The sequence below is a fragment of the Epinephelus fuscoguttatus genome, linkage group LG23, assembly GCF_011397635.1.
Source record: "Epinephelus fuscoguttatus linkage group LG23, E.fuscoguttatus.final_Chr_v1".
NCBI lineage: Eukaryota > Metazoa > Chordata > Actinopteri > Perciformes > Serranidae > Epinephelus > Epinephelus fuscoguttatus.
The window spans coordinates 34,948,879-34,974,029 of NC_064774.1; the positions used below are offsets into that span (position 1 = coordinate 34,948,879).

General features: G+C 40.8%; 1 protein-coding gene across 3 annotated transcripts in view; it reads left to right on the forward strand.

The window, feature by feature from the left end:
- ablim2 (actin binding LIM protein family, member 2) overlaps positions 1-25,151 on the forward strand; it is a 247,952-nt gene that overhangs the window by 175,636 nt on the left and 47,165 nt on the right. For all 3 annotated transcript variants that reach the window (XM_049568831.1, XM_049568830.1, XM_049568829.1), the window contains 6 exons: positions 6,348-6,389; positions 8,310-8,387; positions 11,155-11,298; positions 13,581-13,613; positions 14,141-14,258; positions 19,541-19,828. In XM_049568831.1, the coding sequence (XP_049424788.1) occupies positions 6,348-6,389; positions 8,310-8,387; positions 11,155-11,298; positions 13,581-13,613; positions 14,141-14,258; positions 19,541-19,828 (703 nt within the window). The remainder of the gene's footprint in view (positions 1-6,347; positions 6,390-8,309; positions 8,388-11,154; positions 11,299-13,580; positions 13,614-14,140; positions 14,259-19,540; positions 19,829-25,151) is intronic.

Here is a 25,151-nt window from a genome sequence, read left to right on the forward strand (position 1 = left end):
TTGACGCCTCGGTGAGAGTTTGAGGCAGAGCTCCCCGGTCCAGAGAGTCACTGAACATGTTTAAAAGGAGAGGGGTTAATTTATCAGCAAATTTTTTGAAAAACTCTACAGGATAGCCACTTTGCATTAGTTTAATTGAATCTGTGATTTCACGGATTTCTAAAGGTTGATCCATTTCGCTCTTCTGAGTAGAAGATATGGGTGGAAATTTCAGGTTATCCAGGAAACTCACCGTATTTGTTTTGTCAGTTGGGGAATGTGAAGTATATAATTCAGAGTAAAATGTTTTAAAGGTTTCATTAATGACAGATGGCATTACAGTAAGTTCACCTGAGGGGGTTCTAATCTGTTTAATTTGCTGGGATACTGAAAGGCTTTTAATTTGGCATGACAGAAGATGTCCTGCCTTCTCACCGTGCGCATAAAGAAATCCACGCGGTCGTAAGAGTACTTTTTCAGTTTCTTGTGTTGACAGTAAGTTGTAGTTCATTTGAAGGTTTTGTCTCTCCTTTTCTAATTCAGGTTGTTTTTGTATTTTAAGTTTTTTTTTTTTTCTTAATTTTATATACTTTATTAATCCCCGAGGGGAAATTCAATTTTTCACTCTTTACACACAGGTCCGAACTCACATGCACAAACTGGACCTATACATGCACTAAGTGGAGAGATGTCAGAGTGGGCTGCCCATGACAGGCGCTCTGAGCAGTTGGGGGGTTCAGTGCCTTGCTCAGGGGCACCTCAGCAGTGCCCAGGAGGTGAACTGGCACCTCTCCAGCTCCCAGTCCATGCTCCATATTTTGGTCCAGACGGGGACTTGAACAGGCGACCCTCCGGTTCCCAACCCAAGTCCCTATGGACTGAGCTACTGCCAACCCAATTTATTTAGTCTCGCAGAATAAGATATAATCTCTCCACAGACTACCACCTTTAATGTCTCCCAGAGTAGAGATGGGGATATGAAATTAGATTTGTCAGTTATGAGAAAATCGTCAGTTACTTTTGAAATTGTTTTGCAGAATCCATCATCGTTCAGCAATGTGCATTTCAACCTCCACGGGGGGCGTGTTTTTTGTAAGAGTGTAAACGAAAGGTCGAGTAGCAATGGAGCATGGTCAGATACCACTATCGTTAAGTATTCTATATTATCGACAGCAGGAAGAAAATAATTATCAATGTAACAGTAATCAGTTCTTGAAAATGTTTTATGGACCTGAGAGTAAAAAGAAAATATTTTTTTTTATCAGGATAAAGCGCCATGGGTCCACACCTCCTATTTGATCCATGAATGATGAAATTGCTTTAGCCATTTTAGAAGGAGGATCCTGCCTTGGACAGGATTTGTCTAACAAAGGGTCTATTGCACAGTTAAGGTCACCCCCTAAGGTTAAATGGTGGGAAATTAATTGTCATCCCAGTTGACAAGAACCACAGATACATTATTAAGGGAACCTGAGACTATAACAAAACGGCCTTGGTGGTCAGCTATGACATTTGTTGGGCTGATCTGTATTTTTTTATGTATTAAAATCGCTGTACCCCTTGCTTTACTACTAAAATTGGAGTGAAAAGCTTGGCCAACCCATGGAACCTTTAACCTATGGTGATCCTTAGTGATCAAATGTGTCTCCTGTAAGAAAGCAATTTCTGTTTTAAGATGCTTTAAATGGGAAAATATTCTACCCCTTTTAACTGGGCCGTTGATCCCTTGAACATTCCAAGAGACAAATCTCAAACAAGACAACCCTTTTTTTGTTGTATTAGTCATAATCAACCTTGTAAGTATATGGTGAGATGACATAATGCCTTGTAGAAGGAAGTAGCATTAAAAACACACAAACAATAATAAAAATAATAGCAAATCTGTAGGACCTACCACCCCAATTCCCCAAAACAAAACCCCTCAAAACAGATGACAGATAAACACACCTAAACCTCCCTAAGCTTGTCCTAAGAACAAGAACTAGCAGCGGGACTCCATAAACTCTGTTACTTCCATATGACATAGATCTGTGAACTAATCACTCACCGAGCAGACAAGGCTCCTATATCTGCAAATGTGTCTACAATGCACAGTAGGCGCAAAATAAAAGCGAATAGCAGGGGGCGACAACTCACCCATATCAGTACCTGAGTTACAAAGAATAACGTAAGTAGCCCCTGGTAACTACCTATTGTCCATATTGAACAAGAAAAAATAAGGAGATGGGCCGGGTGCAGAAGGTGGAATTTAATTCCTTTCAGGTAAAGAGAGTTTTTAACAGCGTTGAATGCAGCCCGTTTTTTGGCCAGGGCAGTGCTGGATGTCTGGATACACTCTCAGCTCGGAGCCGTGGTAGTCCAGCTTGTGTTGTCTGGCCCATCTGAGGACTTTTTCTTTTTCTTGGAAATGGAGAAATTTGATGATAAAGGTCCTCAGTTTCCCCGCGCCGGTATCTCCTGGTCTGAGGCCGAGGAAGCGGTGAGTTCTCTCTATCTCCGGGGAGCTGCTGAAAACACCGGGGCCAGTCACTGTCATTAGGAGGTCGGCAACAAACTTGGTCGGGTCTTGGTCCTTCTCGCTCCCTTCGGGTATGTTGATAATCCTCAAGTTAGAGCGCCTTGACCGGTTCTCGAGGTCATCCACTCGTTCCAGGAGCACTGTGGCTTGGGACTGTAAGGACTTGACAACAGCTTCCATCTCGGTGAGTTTTCCGAAATTTTCGCCCGCTAAAACTTTAGTTTTAGTGAGCCGGTTGTTAAATGATGTAGCCTGCTGTCCTAATGAATGAACCGACTGCTTCAGGGATTCAGTTGATTGTTGTATCAGGATAGCCGTGTCAGCTTTGAAGCTATCTCGCTGTTTGTTAAGTAGAGCCTCCAGGTCGATCTTGGTGACTGGGTCGGAGTGGCCCCTGCTGTCAGCTCCACTGCCACCCGGCTCGGAAGCAGCGGTGGCCATGCTAGCTAGCTTAGCCAAGATGCTTGCTGCTCAAGTTGTTGTTGTCGGGTGTTGTTTAGGCTTTGAGCTGCTCATTACATCGCAGTACTCTTTCCCACATAAACTTTCAGTAATACGCGAGTCAGCCCGACGAAAAACACTGAAAAGTTGGTAGACTTGAAAAGTAAGTGAAAAGTTTGTCTGCACTCTACCTCATCAAACCGGTCTGCCTATGGTTAGGACAAAGACAAAGAAAAGAAGCAGGAACTTTGAGTTGCCTCTTTGGGTGTAGCTCTGTTGAAAGTCAATGTGTGAGTGAGTATATGTATGCGGTTTGTGTTGCAAAGGGTCTGGGTTAGTACAGAGGATGTTTAGTTGCATGCAAGACTGTGTCTGTGAGAATTAGCAAACTAACGTCACTTAGCTTTGGCCAAGCCAACTAACCAATAACCTAACTGCAAACAATCACAACAGTAACTCAAATAACAGCGTTAAATCACAATTGACAAAGTTAAACAGTCTTGCTTAGCCTGTATAACTGTAATAATGCTATGCCCAGTTGTTACGTTACCAATCCTTGAATGGGTGGAGGGTAGAGTTGCTTTGCTGCATGCTGCTTTTGCTAGCTGGCAGATGAAGGCTGGAAAGAGCTGTGATTCCAGAGGCAGTCTTTGCTGTGTCCTTGTTCTGAAGGTGCAGATTGGAGGAAGCCAGTCGCCGGGGTCCTTGCAGAGTTAGACGTTGCTGACTCAACTTGATTCTCCTTGTTGCTGGAAAGTTAGTTGCAAACCTTGTGTTTGGCACACTAACTTCTCTGGTCTTCAGGTTCTTCTCCTGCTGCTCATGGTCCAGAGAAAGAGTCAGCAAGAAAGCAGTAAGAGTCTGTAGACCAAGTGCCCAGCTGGTGTCTGAGCTGGTCAGCAGCTCAGGAGGAAGAGCAGAGAGTGAAGAGAGCCTTACTTCTCCTACAGTTTAGCTGATGACATCACACAGTCACGTGTTACTGTGAAAGTACTGTCCAATCAAGTTTGAAAAATGGTCTCTCACTTAGGTGTGACAATGATCCTGAGGAGATGAGTCCCAAATGGCTGTCTTTTGTTTGAAGAACAAAGAACCTTTTCATGTCCAGTTTAGATTTTAACAAATGATAAATCATCTGTGGTTCAGTAAATCCTGATATGGAGACAGTCATGAACCCCATGATCTGTCCATATTCAACACTACATCGTTACCATTTACAATATTATGTTCTTATCTAGTATAGACCAAATCAATGTGGCATCAGGCTAACAACAGTCTTTTCCAAGTCGACAAGTGGCAGTTGATTTTAACGGGATGTCCTCACCATGTTTCTTTTCCTAAACCTGACCACAGTAACTTTACATTGATTACCTAACTGTATGTTAAAGACGTAACGTCATTTGTGAGGCGTAAATTCATAGGATATCATATGAACTGTAGTGCATGCATTTTTCATGGGATATCATGCAAACTATTCTATGAGAAAACGTTGAGTCAAACACAGAGGTTCGACCTTTCTGGTGTTTCTGCTGAACTTATTTTATATACTGCGTTGCTTTGCTAGTGTCTTTGATCAACCAAATCGACTGGCATGGAAGCTAAACAATCTACTGCTGTGGACAGGGCCGCAACAACATGTATTTTAGCCCCCTTAAAAATTTAGATCAGTTTAAATGTACACTATAACCAGCTACAATAGACCATAAACTTCAGTGATCTGCTTGGCATTGATATAACAGCTTTAATTCCCTGTCAGAAAAGCCTGTCTGACAGCTGACAGCAAGGCAAAGCAGTAAAATATTCTAAATATAGCGTACACTTAAACAGATTTTTTTTTTTTTTTGGTGGGCCATTTTAAGGTAGTTAAAAACTAACTACCTGAGACAGTGTCTGCTTGGAGCTATTTGATTTTATGTACCTAACATAAGGGATTTTCTACCCGCAATATAGTGTAAACAAACATTGTGATTCAGTCTATATGCGTCCATTTTTTGTTTCAGATCTGAGAGCGCACAAAAAAACCTCATTTAGTTATAAAAAGGAAAACAATCAAAATCAGGCTCCAATCTTATGCTTTCTAATGATATTTCCCAGTGGCAACATGTAAAGATTAAAAAGAGTGGGTCCAAGAATGGACCCCTGGAAGACACCACAATTGACCTCAATTTGGAAGACAGTGACTCACTCAGGGACACAACATAGTTTCTTCTCTTCCTGTCAGATAAGATTTGGACCAGGTTAGAACTGTACCTGAAATGATCAGATGGGTATGGAGCCGGTTTTGAAGGATGCTGTGATCAATGGTGTCGAAAGATGCACTTAAGTCAAGAAGGACAAGAACTAAGATCTTTCCATTCTAAGATCATTTATAACTTTTACTAGTGCCTTTTCAGTACTGTAGGCCTAAAGTCATTATTTCATTCTACAGTTGTAAAATGTGTAGCCTATTAATCGAATTATAAATGTTTTAACATTTCGTCAACTTAAATGTGCATCATACGTCTACAACCTGAAGCCTTTTACTCTAAATTTTGCTGACCTTCAGTAGCGGTGGCTAGCCTGGAGTCTCTCTAGCAAGGCTAGCGATGGATTCCAAATCCAAACAAGGAAAATTCCTGGAGGAAAATAGAGGATTTAACAGTGTGTGGACAGATTCATTTGCTTCCACTGCCAACACTGCAAGGTTAAAGTACCAAATAATTATAAATAGCACACTGCAGAGTAGCCACCTTGCAGTAAATCATATTAATGAATGCTCATTTAGACCTATTGGTAATGTTGGTTAATTTAGCTGGAAGTTACTGTAAACTAATACTGTGATTTGGTCTATACTGTTTTGCAATTCCTGTGGTGCATAAGAAAGTAACATACTGTTTTATACCAACAAAAAGTTTTAGGAAGTTTCCAAACCTTTTATAAATCTTTTGACAGTTTTTATCATATCTGGACAACTTAGAAATTAAAAACTTCTAAGTGAGACACATTTATACAGACACTATTGTACCTGTCCTCTACCTGAACTTTGAACTTTATTGTATTTTTGTCCCCAATGGGGCAATTCATTTGCGTGTGGATATGACATAAAACGTATATGACATACAAAACAACAAAACACAGAGGCAAGGCACAGATATGCACAAATAATTTAGGTACACTGGGCATATCAACAATTAAGTCAACAAATTTGTTCTTGTAATTATGACAAGTTCAACTTGTCAGCCTCAAGACAAATCAGTACCTACAAGGAGGATCCCACTAACCAATCACCATGAAGAGGAGTAGGGGTTTACTTGACAGTTCAGGACAAATGACCAAAGTGGTACCGTTGCATCAGAAGCCTTGCAGCCTCACATCCAGTATCTGCCCTTCCTCCATCATCAGTCCTCATCATAACCCCTCTCCTTCCCAGAAGCAGGTTCGGATACAGCTCAATGATGTCCCTGAGCAACAGGTTGGTGCTCCTGTACGTCCCTGCACCCACCCGAACCCCACTCAACCCACAACCATCTGCTGCATGGGTTGATCTGAAGTGTTGACACCATACTACTATATTTGCTTCTTGTTGAATGGCAGCCACACCTACAGGCCACCTTGTATACTGATTGGTCAATGACTGATGATGCTGCAACACGCTGATAATCAGTCTGTGCATGTACAGGGATGCTTTAATGAGCAAGTAGAGATGAGTGATGTGTATCAGTACTTGCATCTGCAGAATGTATCATCTGTATCTGAAGAAGGGAACACTCACACAACTTGACAGACACAGAGGATGCCACTGATGATTATGCAGTATATCAAACTATCAGTGTTTTGTTCTAAAGGGAAAAGTCCACTCTGTCCTCAACTTGTGTGCTTAAACAATAACTGATTGGTGCTGTCTGACACAGCCTCACTAATAGCACCACTGTGTGATACATATGTGCTGCTTGAAAATAATGAAATCAAAGTTTGCTCTCTGGTAAACAAAATGTACCAACACTGACAAAAAATATCAATAGTTTATATTTAGGGTTTAGTTTAAAGAAATACCATTTTTAAAATGCATTCAATCACATTCTCTCCGCGCCAGTGATGGCTGTGGCATTATGTTTTCAGGTTGTCCGTCTGTCTGTACCATTCTTGTAAACACAATATCTCAAGAACGCCTTTAGTGAATTTCTTTAAATTTGGCACACAAGTCCACTTCGACTCGCTGTAATCTCATCTGTGTCATTCCCATGAATGTGATGTCTCAAGAATGCTTTGAAGGATTTTTTTTCAAATCTTGCACAAATATCCCCCGGACTCAAGTATAAACTGATTAGATTTTGGCAGTCAAATTTCAAAAGTCATGGTCGCTGTCACCTTGCATGCATCCCATTATTGTGAACGCAATTTTCAAGAACACCTTGAGGGAATTTCTTCAAAGTTGGCGTAAACATCCACTTTGAGTCAGATATGATCTGATCAGAATTTGGTGGTCAAAAGTCAAGGTTACTGTGACCTCGTCCATCGCATTCTCCTTAATGCAATATCGCAACAACTGAGTAAGAGAATTTTATCAAATTTGGCACATCTACTTAGACCCAAGGATTAACTGATTAGACTTTGATAGTCAAAGGTCACTGTGACCTTGCATCCGTCCTATTTTCTGATTGTGATATCTCAAGAGGCCCCTTGGAGAATTTTCTCAATTTGACACAAATGTCCACTTGGACTGGTGAATAATGAACTGATAAGAATTTGGTGGTTAAAGGTCACTGTGACTTATACAATATGTGTTTGGCCATGACTGAGGAATTTATATGCTAATTATGACAGCATTTTACACAGTTGTCTAATAGGATAAAAGAATGAAGTGATGACATTTTATGTCACAAAGGTCAACTTCACTGTGACATCATAATGTTCTGCTAAACACTTCTTTGGCCATTATCCAATGTCATATCTCAGGAACAGCAGGGCAAACATGGTGACACAAATCTTGGGTGCCCATCTTGATACTGTGCTGACTACGTAGAATTGGATGTAAACTGTAACTGCAACTTGATGGGTTCAGAGGCACCACTAAGCGATAATTCTAATGTACTATTCTTTGGCATTTTGCAGAAAAAAGCCTAATTGGTTAATTGAAAATAATAATGAAGAGATTACTTCATGAAGAAAACAACTAATGAATTACTTAACATCCAGCACTAAAGGGTGTTTAATGTGGTTGCTTAAAGGAAAAGGCAGATTTGAATTGAAAATCACAACCAGATATCTCTTCACACAAAGCATGACCCTAAATAGATGAACTTTGAATATATCTAATATCTCTCTGGGTAACTTCCCTTAACTTGTGTGTTATATATTTAAAAGTAATTGTGTATGTGCGTGTGTGTTTCAGGTGACCCGGACTTCATCTGAGAGCATTACTTCAGTGCCAGCATCCAGCGCCTCGGGCTCTCCAAGCAGAGTCATCTATGTAAGACTGCACCACCTTTGCTCCCTACCAGGGGCAGCAGCACATAGTTCAGCTTTTTCTTGCAGCATTCTGTATACACTGTAGTAATTGTTTTATACATCTTTGTTCAAGAGCACACATTAAATACCAGTACTTGATGAATAAATGATAAATCAAGCCATCAAGATGGCGCCTCTAGTGCAGACGCCTGTTACAGCAGCTCCTGCTCACCGCCGAGCTTTTCTCAATCTTTTTCTTTTTAACTTTCTCACTTTGGGTTTTTTTTAAAGTTTGCCTAGCTAGCACTTATGTTTTGCTTTGGTATGGAGACGAAGACCGCTCCCTTTATAGCGTTTTTTCTCCCTTTTTGCTATGGATATGATCGTGTGCGGGGATCCGGCGCCCAGCCGTGGCTCCATTGTCTATACCCGGGACCAGCTGTTAGCGCTGCGTCACACCGCAGTGCGGCCCGAAGAGAGGCACGACATTCCCGGCGAGCTGCGGAGAAGGAAACGGGGATGTCGTGCCGGAGTGCACCGCTGATACCGGAGGAGATGGTACAAACCTGTCCTCCCATCCGTCGTCATGGGGAACGTAAGATCGCTCCCCAACAAGATGGATGAGCTGTCGGCGTTGACTCGCCATCAGAAGGAGTACCTGCAGATCAGCATGCTGGTGTTTACAGAAACATGGCTGAACGCGGAAGTACCGGACACAATCGCCGCGCTGGACGGATTCCAGCTCATCAGATATGACAGGACAGCGGAAAGCGAGAAGAGGAAAGGAGGAGGACTGGCTGTGTTTGTGAATGATAGATGGTGTAACTCAGGGCACATCACTATAAAGGAACAGCATTGCTGCAGGGACATTGAGCTGCTGGCTGTTGGCATGAGACCATATTATCTACCCAGGGAGTTTTCTCATGTCATTATGGTAGCAGTGTATGTCCCTCTGTCTGCAAAGGCTGAGTATGCTTGTGACATTCTTCACTCTGTTACAAGTAGGCTGCAAACACAGCAACCTCAGGCCCTCCTTCTGATCTCTGGGGACTTCAACCACGCCTGTCCATCCACCACCCTGCCCACCTTCGCCCAGTATGTTTCCTGCCACACCACAGACAATAAAACACTGGATTTATTTTATGCCAACACCAAGGAGGCATACCACTCATCCTCCCTGCCCCCCCGGGAAAAGCCGATCACAACCTGGTTCATCTTCTGCCTGTCTACAGACCTCTGGTGCAGAGGGAACCAGCAACCACCCACACTGTGAAGAGCTGGTCTAATGAGGCCGAAGAGGCCCTGAAGGACTGCTTTGAGACCACTGTGTGGGAGGTACTCAGCGATTCCCATGGAGAAGACATTGACGGTATGACATCATGCATTACGGATTATATTAACTTCTGTGTGGAAAGCACCGTACCCACCAGGACTGCACGCTGCTTCTCTAGCACCAAACCCTGGATTACTCCAGATATAAAAGCTCTCCTGAAGGAGAAGCGGAGAGCTTTTAACTCTGGAACTAAGGAGGAGCTGAAAAAGGAAGGATATAGAAAAAAGATGGAGGAACAGCTGCAGCAGAGTGACGTCAGTGGAGTCTGGAGAGGTGTGAAAACCATCTCAGGACACAAACAACCAGACTCCCAGGCCAGAGGCGACCAGAAGTGGGTGAATGATCTGAATCTGTCCTTCAATAGATTTGATCAGTCTGCCCCTCTGCAGAAGTTCTCTGACGACTCTGCCCATAGTTGACCTCATCACAGATGGGGACGACAGGGAGTACAGAGAACTGAACCAGGACTTTGTGGACTGGTGCCTGAGGAGCCACCTTCAGATCAACGTGGGCAAAACCAAAGAGCTGGTGGTGGATTTCCACAGGCACAGACTCCTTACCCCAACACCAGTGAACATCCAGGGAAAGGACATTAAGATGGTGACATCTTATAAGTATCTGGATGTTCATCTTAACAATAAACTGGACTGGACTAATCACATAACAGCACTGTACAGGAAAGGCCAAAGCAGACTCTACCTGCTGAGGCGGCTCAGGTCTTTTGGAGTGCATGGGGCGCTCCTGAAGACCTTCTTTGACACTGTGGTGGCATCAGCCATCTTTTATGGAGTGGTCTGCTGGGGCAGCAGCGTCTCGGCTGCAGATAGGAACAGACTGGACAAGGTGATCAAGAAGGCCAGCTCTGTCCTAGGATGCTGTCTGGACTCTGTGCAGGTGGTGCAAGAAAGGAGGATGACAGCCAAGCTGTCATCTCTGAGGACTAATGACTCCCATCCTCTGCAGGAGGAGATAAAAGCTCTGGAGAGCTCCTTCAGCGATAGACTGATTCACCCAAAGTGTGTGAAGGAACACTATCGCAGGTCCTTCCTGCCTGCTGCTGTCAGGCTACATAACCAGCACTGCTCACAGTAAACTGCACCATGGACACTTTAGGGACACTATGGACACTTTATGGACACCTCTATAAGCATTGCTGTCCCCCATGTTGTTGTTTATTTGCACATTTAATATTCACTTTGCACTAAATATGTTTACTTTAATCCATTGCTCACTTTTTATCCACTGCTCATTATTGTTATTATTATTATTATTATCATTATTATTATTTATTGCTGTCTATTGTATTTTTTGTACTTTTTTCTGCATGCCTAGTTTTTTAAGTTTTTAAGTACTGAAATCTTTAATTTGACTCTTTACCCTTGACTGCTGTAACACTGGAATTTCTCAATTGTGGGGTCAATAAAGGTGTATCTTATCTTATTTTCTCTGCTACCAGGCTAAACTAGGAGAGGAGATGCTGGACTACAAGGACCTTGCAGCCCTTCCAAAGACCAAGGCCATCTATAACATAGACAGGCCTGACATGCTGTCCTACTCTCCATACGTCAGCTACCCATCTGAGGAGAGGCACTATGGAGAGGTAGACCAGCCTCACAGCTCTCAGTCCTTCAGTTCCTTTTTCTAACTTTACGCCTCAAAAAGTTCTGTAGGGCACCCAACACTACATCACATCTTCCCCTCTGGAAGGGCACCCTAGAGGGCATTATATCCATTGCACTTGATAGCCACTCTGTATATTGATGTATATTTTACAGAGACTCTTATTAAAAGCATTAAAAGCAAATGATTAGATCAGGATCCTTTAACGGAACAGTGTGTAAGATTTAGGGAGATTTAGTGACTTCTCACAATAAGTATCACAGATTTCAGCCAGCTAAAGCTGCTGATTAGAATTCCTTCAGTGGAGAATTTTACCAGGAGCTGTGTTATCCACAAAGGTCATTTCCTTTTCAAAACAAATGGACCAGGTCTGATTAAAACTGATAAAAACACTGAATAAAGCATTTAAACATTGCCATCATCAGTGTCTCTCCAACACTGTTTAGCATGTCAGAGCCAGACCATTAGCCTAGCACCTGCTAATGTGCTCACCTTTTTTCTGGCCAGGTCAGACCAGGTGATTTAAACCGGTGGAAAAAAAAAAAATTAGAGCTGTTTCAGGTTTTAAAAAATCAAGTGTTTTTCTGATGCTGCTCGTCATGGAGGGGCTTTTAACTACAAAAACATGAATGTCCCTTTCTAGAGCCAGTGTTTGGTATGTCTGTTCTGGGCTACTGTAGAAATACGGCGGTGTAATATGGTGATCTCCATAGATGAGGACCTGCTGTCTACTTAGATATAAAAGGATCATTGTAGGCTAACAAAAACACAATGGTTCTTAGAGTGCTTTCACACCTAACCTGTTTCATTTGCTTAACATGAACTTAGGTCCATTTGCGCAGTTAGTACGGTTTCTTTGAGCTTGTGTGAAAGCTGTCAATGGAACCCTGGTGCGGACCAAATAACCAAACCGAGACCGCTCTAAAAGGTGGGTCTCAGTTTGCTTCTGAATGGACTCCGGTGCAGTTTGTGGTGTCAAAGAAAACAAACCAACCACAGGCTTTTATGATAGCAGATGTGTTGTTTTAGCAACAGGTAACCAATAATAAATCCATCAGCTGATCGTGAAATCTGTCAGCAATTGATCCTGATAAAGACCACGTATATCCCATAACCTATATATGCTAATGCATACATGTAACCACAGTAACACATATGCGCGTTTTCCTTGATTAAAAAGCTGTTAAAACTGTCATCATTGTATCCAACTCTGTGTACTTTGTCTATTCATTAAGTCCATTAAAATGTGTGTGACAGTGATCCCACAGTATTGAGCCTCGAATAATTAGAATCACCTTGGATCCTAATGATGCACAGATGATGCAGGATGACAAATGCCAAAACTGTCCAATCAATGAGTTACCTGTCATTTGGTAGAACTTTATGTTTACTCCTCTTAGTTCATCTGCAAAAAGTAAGTGTGAACAGGAACCAAACCAAAACTAAAATGCAACATTTTTTTTTCCCTCTAGTGCGACCAAATTAACCCAACTAGAGTTGTAAAAGCACCCTTATTTGCAGGTGATTCTGCACTGAAGAAAACTTACTCATTATATTTATTCAGTTTCTGCCAATATATCCCCCTAAACTGTACACACTAGACCATTAAATCTGTTTTTAAAGAACTGTAACCCAACATGTGCAATGGAATCACTGTTTCTAAATGACCTCAAACCCATTGTTGGCATTTCTTGGAGGGACAGTTTGTTTTGAAATATCATACAATGGTACTCTGATATCATTATATCTGCACTAGGCTAACAAACTAATATTGGCTGCTATTGGCTATTTTGATATACTTGTATATATAATCTGAATAGGTACAACACAATATTGTAATTTGAGTATAGATTATGTGGTAAAAACAAGAGTGATATCAAAAGTTTAGCCAAAGGATTTGATTGATCAAATTATAGTTCTCAAGCTTCATTGCTTTTGTCTCACACAGATGAAAACCTGACTTGAATGAGTAAACTTCCTTTTGTCATTTTTTTTCACTTTTCACCTTCCTACCCCTCCATTATTGTTCCCCACTCTGACAGTGACACCATTGACAGTCACTCATCAACCCCATGCTCACTTCTCTTTTACAAACACATTCCTTTGCAGTGCAGTCACAGTCTCATAGCCCTGAGCGTGTTAAGTGAAGAGTATACTTCCGATGGCATTGAATGATCACTCTCATGGTTAGATGGTTAACTCATAAATCCTCACATATGAGTTTGTCCTAATCATTGGCTTTCTCCCCCTCTTTATTTGCAGTCCCCCCAGCTTATTTCTCCTTCTCCCACTGAGGTAATATAATGCACTATGACTCACTGTGATTGTCAGTGTAACATGCCTTCCTCCGTGTGTGTTGCGCTATTATTATCATGTTTGTTTTTTTAAGGGCAATGGAGAGCTCTCAAAGGTTTGATATGTGTTTTAATGGTCCACACAGAAGATGCTGTGTCAATTAAACAGCTAAAATGCTCATGTGCCTAAAGAACAATTCCAGATTCTTATGGCTTGGGTTTTATGTCAATACTTTTGGCCATCATTTCTATCAGTAAGGACATTGTACTTACCAAAGTAATCACTAAGATAGTGGCAACATGGTGATATCACCACAGTGAAGTCTGATGGAGCAAGAAACATGAGTAGTCAGACAGATGTAAACAAGCCAACAGTTTAGACAGATAATCTAAAGTCAGTTTTCTAAATCCACTGCAGACTGTCAATCACTGACTTCAAAATCTTTGCTGATCCATGTTTTGAATCAGTAATGTTTGTTTATTGGCATTGACTTTTTTTTGTTTTACTGTATATGTTTGTGCATCCAGGGAGATGGGGAGAAGTCACCCCGCCAGCGGAGGCCCTCCAGCCCAAGCTCCAACAGCTCCCTAGGGGGCTATGGACGTTACACCCCATGCCGTTCTCCCCAGAATTACAGCCGACCAGGTACCAGCTTCATACACATGTGACTCACAACCCATTACTGTTATGTGAAAACCCTCCGAAGTTAAAGTTTGTGTTTCAGAAGGATCATATTACCCAGGGATCTTGCATGCACACTCTTAACTCTTAAGAGTTAAGCATCTTAAGATCTCTCTGATCAACCTTTTCCAGCTGGGTTCAGTCTTGTATAATACATTATGTTCAAGCATTATAAACTTTCACCCATCATTGCTAAAATTAAAATGATGAAAATTATAATTTATCAAGTGTCTCAGTGTCTAGAAATTGTACTAATGTAGGCCTACAAACATTGCACCATTGTGTAGGACTAGAAGACTAGAACAATTACGTAACTAACAAATTTTGACTGGGTGCCTACTACCACCACTGACTACTGAGGTACTACATATGGCAGGCACTACATACTACAGGAACTACAGGTACTGCATGGGAAGGTTTTACAGCTCCTCCCCACTCTAGCCATGATGTCATTCACTCTAGCTCTAAACATTCTGTCCCATTAACACCCATTCCAAAATCTGAAACATCTAAAAAACATTATAAAATATAAACTGCTATTTTGTGAAAACCGTACTAGCTATCAAAATGCCCATTTAGCCCAATAAAGTCCCAAGTCTTGTGAGCTATTTAAACTTTTAATCCATTTTTTATGTCAAAGTATGAAGATTTGGTCAGCCCTAAAGAGGAGTGATTTACAGCTTTGTTCACATCAGTTTCCCAATGATCTCCCATTACTTTCAATGGGAAATTTAATGCAGTGTTTTGCAATTTTTATAAAAATGGCTTGGCAATTACTGAGAAAAGTTATAGCACACCATTCCCATTATGCACGTTTTGATGTATTGTTTTCCTATGTGTTGGCAACGCCGTAAATTGAACAGCGTGCTAAAATTTTACGGAAGCAGACTATATAAGCCCAACAAATTATATAGTCTGCCTTCTGTTTTATTTATACTGTATAAGCAAATATCTAGATTATTATCTTGATTATGTATGCAAAAATATTACGCAAGAATCAATACATATCTTAAATGTTATAATTCCCAAAGTGTCATTTGCTTAGACTGTTCAGTGAAAATTGGCGAGTCACTTGGCTTAAAAAATGATTATTTAAAAGGAAGTCCAAAGATTTTACACATCAGAATGTGTTTCCAGGTGTTGGGGAATACTACTGTATAAAATAGTATAAAGCCTTTAATGTCTCCAGAGGGAGATGCATGAAGTCTGTGGCCTTAAAGGGATAGTGCACCCAAAAATGAAAATTCAGCCATTATCTACTCACCCATATGCTGACGAATGCTCAGGTGAAGTTTTAGAGTCCTCACATCACTTGTGGAGATCAGTGGGGTTGAGCGGCTAGCACATCTAATGGCTGACAGCGCCCCAGACTAACGTCCAAGAACACAAAATTGAAACCACAAAATATCTCCAACATGCTCATCCGTAGTGATCCAAGTGTCCTGAAGCCCAGACATAAAAAGTTGTTTTGAAAAACGTCATATGAACTCTGTTTTTAGCCTCACTGTAGCCTGTAGCTCTGACTGCTTCTCTGTGCTCCGCGCTCACGTGTGCGCGCTTGTGCGAGACCAGCGAAAGCATGAGCTTTGCTTACCCGTGTTTACATCACGTGACACGTGCACCGCAGGGGGAGACAACACCAACCACAGTAGCTAAAAGATAATTTGCACTACGGTCTTTTAGCAAAGGACAGCCCAATATGTCTGAAGACTTTGAAATTAAGGAGGAACAGCATTTCTTTGTTGAGCCGTATTTGTTTGAGCCCGAGTATAGGGACGCGGAACTCAGGCTACTGGACGAAGCAGCCACCGCAGCTCATGAGCCTAACCGGTGTTGTGTCCCTACTGGTTTAACTGGTTTCCTTACCGAACAGCCGCAGATGTGCTGCGCCTCCGTCAGCAGATTCGTCACAAATTCACAAACATACACAACATATTACTGCCGATTTTAAAGTCGCAGCCCACATCTACCACAGCGAATATGCTTCTGTAAGTGAGCACTACATACCAGTGACATTAAAAAAAAGAAAGGAAAGAAATTTTAATTTAAGTAGGATATTATAAAATAAAATCATATATATATATATATATATGATTTTATTTTTTAACTCGGTCACGGAAGTCATTTAAAATGCAGCGAAGCATAATATCCTACTTAAATTAAAACATACTGATGTAACACTCAAATTAGGTTTTTAAAAAGTGCAAGTAGGCCTACAAAAAAAAACTAAATGTCAGTCCTTGCTTTTCACCTCTAATGATCCAGTGGCTATAAGTGCTTGGTTTTTATTTACATATTATTTAGCGTATTTGGAGAGCATTTTCCGAGTTAGATCGTCACTTTTTAAACATGACAGGCTTTGTCATAGTGTGCAGTGTTGTACAGACTGTAATGTGGCACTGAATATGTTTGTAGACTCGTGGAAAAGGAACAAGAAACACTGATAAATATGCTTGGATATTTTCAAGGCAAGCCGAGGGTAACCAGTTGTCTCAGGTCAGTCCAAATCAAAATGTTACCTGGATGCTGACGTAACTTACTAATACCCGAGGAAAGCCATACCCTCTGTTTGTCTTAGTGGCTCACACAGGTAGACGAGTGTTATATTGTCTTTTGTTGACGTGATATCGAGTCCAGCTTGAAGCAAATTTGTGTATATCATATTTTCTTTCCTTTCTTTTTTTAATGTCGCTGGTACGTAGTGCTCACTTACAGAAGCATATTCGCTGTGGTAGATGTGGGCTGCGACTTTAAAATCGCCAGTAATATGTTGTGTATGTTTGTGAATTTGTGACGAATCTGCTGACGGAGGCGCAGCACATCTGCGGCTGTTCGGTAAGGAAACCAGTTAAATTGGAAACCAGTAGGGACACAACACCGGAGTCGAGCACTGACCTGGTGCTGTAGCTTTTTCGAATGCAAAGCAATGCCAACGGATGAGGAAAGTCTTTGCTGCTCAGACTGGGAATTGGCGATGCCTGCACTTGAGAATCTGGACATCAGTACTGACGAGACTGTTTCAGAGACCGTGCATCACCGATCACCCTGAGCGCGCACAGAGAAGCAGTCAGAGCTACAGCCAGGCTACAGAATTCAAATGACATTTTTCGAAACTTTTTATGTCAGGGCTTCAGGACACTTGGATCACTACGGATGAGCATGTTGGAGATATTTTGTGGTTTCAATTTTGTGTTCTTGGACGTTAGTCTGGGGCGCTGTCAGCCATTAGGTGTGCTAGCCGCTCCCCCTGCTCATCTCCGCAAGGGATGTGAGGACTCTAAAACTTCACCAGGGCCTCCGTCAGCATATGGGTGAGTAGATAATGGCTGAATTTTCATTTTGGGCGCACTATCCCTTTACGTAATGTCACTTGAGTCAGTGTTGTTTGGGGTGGAAGACTACAAGTTTTAGTGTGAAGTTAGAAAGAAGTAAGCTTACCAGACCTCAGTAGCTGTTCCTCTCTGCTGCAGGCTAGGGATTTCAGGCCCCAGTTGTTCAAAAAATTTGACCTGGATCAGAATGATTTTGAAATGCTATATATTGCTATCCAGGATCAGCTGATCCATCATACTGTAGTGCCGGTTTTTCAAGCAACATAGGATTGGATCACCCTGATCCAGATAGAGACTTTTCGAGATTATCAAACCCAGATAACCAGAGCTTTAAATGGGACTACATATCACTATGTAGGCAGTCTGCCAACAAACACCACAATTACCACTTATTGCCATACATGCTACCAAAAAGAACCAAACACAGGTCTTTGAGATTGTAGCTTTAAAATAATTTTTGTTGTTAGATGGTAAATGGTGAATGGCCCTGTATAGTTATAGTCTTCAGACAACACAAAGCACTTTTACACTATGAATCACACTCACCCAATCACACACACACAATTAGTCACTGGTGGCGGAGGCTACCACACAAAGTGCCACCTGCTACTGAGTTTTTTAGACATTCCCACAATTTGCCCAAGAAAATTTTGACATGCAGATAGGAGTAGCCGGAGGTTGAACCGCTGATTTTGCAAATAGTGGACGACCCGTTCTGCTTCCTGAGCCACAGCTGCTGACAGCTATTTTATTTTATTTTGTTTTGCTTATACTTTACTCTACTAAAAGGCCTAATAGGTAGCCTAATGTCTACTTATCTACTTTATCAAAGTAACCCATCAATTGTGAAATTTATCATTATTATTATTATTATTATTATTATTATCATCATTGTTATTATTATTATTATTATTATTATTATTTATTATTATTATTATTATTTTATCATTTATTTGACCAATTTAAAAGTTTATTACATTCTGTTCCTAAAACCCGCCCTGAACCCAGCCTTCTGCTGGTATCAGGATGATCTTGATTTTTTGGATCAAAGGTATCCCAATCCTATTAAAAAGCTTTGAACAACACATACTGAAGGTTTGATCCAGATCAACACCAAGACTGGATTACATGATCTAATCCAATTTCAGAATCCTTTTTTTTCTTTTAAACAACTCATTTTTAAGAGTTTGATCCAACTTGATAGCCAAAATCCGATCAGATTACTTCTGAACAACTGGGCCCTGGCTAATTAGCTGCTACTAGCATTAACACACCGAAGTTTATGACCAAACTGTCTGTAATCCAATTCGAATGAATTGTTGGTAGGGTTGCAATGGTATGAGATTTTCACGGTACAGTAACGGTCTCAGAAAACATTGTGGTTTCACGTTATTATGGAATTTCTTTTCATCGGTCAGAATGACCCTTAAAGGAATGAAACATAAGGGTTATTGTTGGTTGAACAAACATTGAAGTATGTGTAAAAAGTCTCCCCCTTAGAAAATAAAATGCTAGGCTTAAAAGTAGTCACAAATACGTGCCACACACTCATGTACTACTCTGGGACGCTTGATAAATGGATGTCCTGATTCATAATCATTCATTTCAGTGTCACTTCATCTCAGAACTTATGCCAGTGCCATATTTCCTCAAATTTACCTAATGATGATAGAAGAGCATGCCTAATAACATAAAATGGGCCCCTAATTTCATATGCAACCAAAATATTTTGATTTGCATCAGATCTTTAAGATCAGTATTTAAGCCTTGACTGTGTGCTTGTAAATGGACCACAAATGTATTTTCCTGGATTTGTACTGTTCCCTGTTTTTCCATGCCAAATTGCAGAAGAGCTTATACATTCACAGTTTTTATCCATTGAGCATATTTCCTGTGATCTGATTGGACATTCAGGGCCAGAGGTATACCTTGGTGGTAGACACAGCAGCCAGGCCCGCGACTCCAGTTCTTTCCCTTTGCCTTTAACTCTCATGGGTGCCAATAAGTACCCCTCCACCTGGGCCAGGGACTCATCGTCCCCTGTGTACTGCTCTTCTGGGGCTGAAGGGAGTGGTGGTGGTGGTGGTGGTAGTGGCAAGTACTCGCCCACCCCAGTAGGTGGCAGTGCAGGCTTGTCTTATCAACTAAACCCCACCACCCTGGCCATGCTGCAGCAGCACAACTACATCCCTTACTTCAGAGGTATCAGTTGAACTGATTTCACTTGGCATGGGCTGTGGTTAAGCATCAGATTAACCATGTGTTGGAAACTCACACTCTGGGTCTTGCGGTTCACCATAGACCAATGAGTCATTATGCGAAACAGAACGCCTGACTTGGTGCGTGCCGCATTTGGGTCTGTAATCACTGTTTGAGCACCCACGCAGATGTATTTTCCTTAATTCTTGAACCAAAGCCATGAAACTGCTGATGCTATTCACGATACCACACATCCCCGAAATCAACATCACAAACCATTACTGTACACATTTCCCTTACATTCACTGCAAAAAAAGGCTTATAGTGCTTCATCTTCTCCCCATTCCCTGATCTCCCTCACCCCTCAGTGTTCAAACAGGACCCCCTACCTGACCCCAAACCTAGGACATCCCTGCATCTCAGTTTACCTCCTCCTAACGGTAAAAACACCAGTAGTTCTTCTCTTCTGTGTGTCTCCCCACCCCCAGTGAAATGGTTGGCAGGTTTTGTGATGTTGTTGTCCGGTATCGTGTTGTTGTCGGGTTTCATGGGGTGCATCAAGATACATTGGTAGGACCACTCAGAGTTCTCATACTGCTTGCCCTGTTCAGTTGTGTCTGTGGACGTGGTTGTTGTTGTGCATGGTTTAACTTGACCCTGATACATTTGGCATTAGGACAAAGGTTAGGGTTCGATTTTGTGCTTGCCTGTTCAAATTGTTGACCTAAGTGTTTGCCTGCATTTGACATTTTATCTACCCATTTTTTTCTGAATGAACTCTTGTTTGTTGTCAGACTTTTCCTTTTGGTGTTAACCTGCTGTTATCCTTGATATGAATCTGTAGGAGAGTGCAGGCTTTGTATTTGATGACTGATAAAAATACACATTGAGGTTTGCAGGCAGGGTGATGAGAATGTTTGGTGAAGTCTGTTGTTTTGACTGTTCACAAGTACATTATCAGCAAATACACTGCTTGGAAAAAATTCCCTTGACCAAAGCACTGGCAAAGTTTTCACTGCAAACCAAGTAGATAAGGGATCAGTCAGAATGTTTTATTGGAGGCTTGGCAGCATCATTAGAGACTGTGGGCCAGATCTACTAAAGGTTTGCATGTATAAAAACGTGTGCAAACTCATTGCACACGCAAAAAAATGTACAAACTGATTTATTAACAGTGCGCACAAAGGGTTGCGTCTTTCAAGGTGCAAAATAGCGCGTCTGCATCCAGTTAGTACATTTGCTGCAATGAATAATATGGGGCGTTTACACGCAATTGTGCATGTGCTGGGAGGACAAAATGTAAATATATTAATTTAGCACACGCAAAGTGATTTATCAAACCTGAAAGCAATTTTGCAAATAGAAACTGCATCTATATTTAACACGTGTCAAAGGGAGGTGCAAATGGTTTGTATGCGTAATTGCGCACACATGGCTGCAGTTACTGTTGCAAGAAGGAGACATCGAAACGATGAAAGAGGACGCAGAGAACGTATGTTTCACCCTCGTGTGAAGCAAACAACACGGGCTGGAGCAGAATGCCTTGCCAGAGGAGAACGAATGAATGAATGAGCCGGCTGGCGCGGTCACTGTTGAGACTACATTCGTTTTTTATTATTATTATTATTGCTTTTTTATTGACCATATGAATGGTTTTGTTTTCAAATAAATATTTGGAAACGAAAATATATGCTTTGGTATACTTTTACAGAGTTTTGCAATATGTATAGCAGCCTACCTGTATGTATCAAAATGTATAATTTTCAGCAGCGGTCGGAGGTATAAATGCTCAGAAGTCTAGTGTGTTTCATTTTTTATAACTTAAAGGCTTCAGAAAACATACAAGACACATTTTTAGTAAAAGTCATAGGAAGAGAAGCTTGTAGGTTTTATCTAAACAGAGTTATTTGCATTATAAAGACCCAAACAGACTGTCGTGGTGGTTCTAGTGTTAAACATAATGCTGTAGATTAGAATACGAGTGCTAGTGTGACCCAGTAAACTGCAGATCATTGCAAAGTTAAGCAAATCAACATTTATTGAAAAAAAAAAGATGATTCAAATCACTTTCTAGATTCCAAACATTATTATCAAACGAAATACTCAGTCTCATTAACGTCTAATTATGTTAAACCACGCAACATCATATTAAAGACAAATTGTTTCAGTCACAAAATATATTAGGCTATAGCTCTAACATTTTACGTAGCAAAAAAACAAAACTAAACAGTTCTTTATCGTGTAGCCTATTTTACACAAAATGAATATTCACAGCCAATATAAGAAAACTTAAACGTGACAGTTGAGTGTATTATTTGTGTTTCCTTTTACGCAGGTGGAACTTGCCCGCCGTGCCCACCTCTCCTCCCTCTCCGGTCCCTGGCTGTTGGTCACAGATTTCTTCCCATATAGCGTTCCTTTGTGAGACAGTCAGGTTTCTTTGCTGTAGCTCATTTAAGTGTTTATTGGCCTCATCTACCAACACCTCTAATTCCATAGGGTCGAATTTCACTTTGCGCTTTCTCTCCAAACTTGCCATGCTGCAAACCATAAAACAGCAAAACCCTCATTTAAATAGGGTGTCTCCAACACGTTTGCACCTCTTGTCATTTATGCAATCACTCTTAGTAAATCACCCGCAAACCGTGGTTCAGCCCCACACGCAAAATTCTAGATTGCGCAGGAAAATTAGTACAGGCAAATTGGGATCTTAGTAGATCCGGCCCTGTGTGTATTGTATGCTAGCAGTTTACAAATGTCATCGCTAAATTTTTTAGCAAATAAGAGTAATTAAAATACACCATGACACAGTTAAGAGGAAAATATCAACTTTATTTTTGTAAGTAAATTCATTATAGTCTTTTAAAAAAAACAATCTAAAAAAATGATTTGAAAAAAAAAAAGTTTAGTCACTGTGGCTGTCACAAGAATAATTATCACTTGTTCTATTTTCTTCTCAAACATTTGAATAAGGGCTTTCACCTGAAAAACATGTTTGTTTGTTTGTTTTTTGTTTTTGTTTTTTTTAATATTTTTTGGGGCATTTTTAGCCTTTAATGGATAGGACAGACAAGTGTGAAAGGGGGAGAGAGAGAGAGAGAGAGAGAGGGAGTGACATGCAGCAAAGGGCCACAGGCTGGAGTCGAATCCAGGCCACTGCGGCAACAGCCTTGTACATGGGGTGCCTGCTCTACCACTAATCCACCGACGCCTCTGAAAAACATGTTTTAAAAATTCCAAATTTTTGAACACAACCCAGTTAAGTTTATCCTAAACTAGGTAGTTGATCTGTCATTGTTCCATTCATTTTAGGTGTCCTCCCAATCTGTTCTCAGCATCAAATACTGCCTCTTTGTCGGTTAACCTACACCTCAAATTATGAGGTCAAGCTGGTCTCACTTCGAAGATGTCAAATACTGGTGCTTGTTCAGTGACCTCGGGTGTCAGACACCAATGAAAAAAGCCAGCATTTCACGTCGGCATGAAACGCAGCTGGTCGCTGTAATTCTTTAATGGAGCTGGTCAGCATCACAGGGAAATGCAGCAGGACAACAGTGCAAGCTAAGGGGACAAAAGTCCGAGTAGGGCAGGTGGGAGGGGTGGTGGTTGGGTCCAACAAAATCTGACTTTAACCCTGGAGACCTTGGAGTTTGTTTGATCAATCCACCTCCACTCCCACCCAACCTATGGAGTGCCCCAGGAGTGAGTCCTAAAACCCAGAAATGAGCTGGCATTTTTGCACTCCTGGTTCTCTTTAGGGCTGCCACTAACGATTATTTTCATTGTCGACTAATCTGTCGATTATTTCTTCGATTAGTCGACTAATTATTTCATCGAAAAATGTGTTAAAATGTTGAAAAATGTCTGTCTGTCTCGCCCAAACCCCAAAATTATGTCATCTAATGTCTTGTTTCATACTCACGCCAAAGGGTTTTAGTTCACCGTCATCGGAGAGTGTGTAAAATTGCCAATATTTGAACGTAAGAAGCTGCAATAAGAGTATTTTGGGGTACTTTTATAGTACTTTTCTATAAAAAATGACTCAAACCGATTAGTCGACTACTAAAATAGTCACCGATTATTTTAATAGTTGATTAGTCATCGATTAGTCGACTAATCGTGGCAGCCCTAGTTCCCTTGTCTCAAAGTCAGTGGGTTTTTTGAATGGGTTTTTGGTTAGATGCCTGAAATAAGGTCTGTGGTTTACACAAGCTGAAGGGACTTTAATGTCTTGTTGTACAACAGTAAACAGTAAATACTCGTGAACTTTTTAGCTTCTAGTTGTCTTAAAAAAGACAGATGCTAACAAGTGACTAAATGAGTCTACAGAGCATCCTCATGCCGAATATGACTTTACAGCCTTGTCATGGTGGTGATGTTCAGTCATGTGACCACAGTGCAGTTCATTTAAAGCCTACATTAGCTTTTTACTTGTGACGATTGCGTTTAGACTTCATAAATCATAAAAGTGGTGTTCATTTGTGAACATAACTTGTAAGTATCATAAACATTTGTTTGCCACAGAGCTTATTTTCTGCAATAATCAAAAAATCCCATGAAAAAATCCCATAGGCTTTTTGATAGGGAACCAGGGCGACGCTAACTTCTGCCTCAGCCTACAGAAAAACATGTGTGCAAATGCACACACAATGATCATATGGTATCCTACAAATAAGTGCAACACTAATCATGTTACATCTAGTGCTGTCAAGAGATTAAAAAAATTGAGAGATTAATTAATTATGATCTGTAATTAATTGATCTAATTAATCTCTTTTTTAATCTCATCTCAAAATTGCTGAGAAAAGCCCTCAACTGGAGGTATTTTCATATAAATTTATTACATTATTGTGGCAGATGATCAAAAGATTGATATATATTACAAAAAGTGGTTTTATAGTCATATTTATTGCTTTCAACAATAACACACTTGAACACAGATGCAGTACACCTAGCCATTACATTCTATTGTTTTTGAGATTAGTCCCAATAAAGAGTGCTGCAACCTTCAGTCTCAACCACCAGGGGGGTACTTGACTGTCATGACATGTCAGCTTCATTAAAAGCACAGCTGCAGATTAACGCAACAATAGATGTAAAAACACACAGAAACAATACATCTGTGATGAGTTCCCTAATTTTATTTTAACAGTTTTCTAAATTATTTTCCTCTTTTCCAATTTCTCGTTTTATTTCATGGAAGTGATCAGTGTAAGTGCACTTGTCCTTTAAACTTAATAAAAAAATAAAAGCTAACAAAATAAAAGACACCTGGTACATTCGTTACAGCTGTATCAGTTTATATAACAGTTTAGAACAGTTAGAA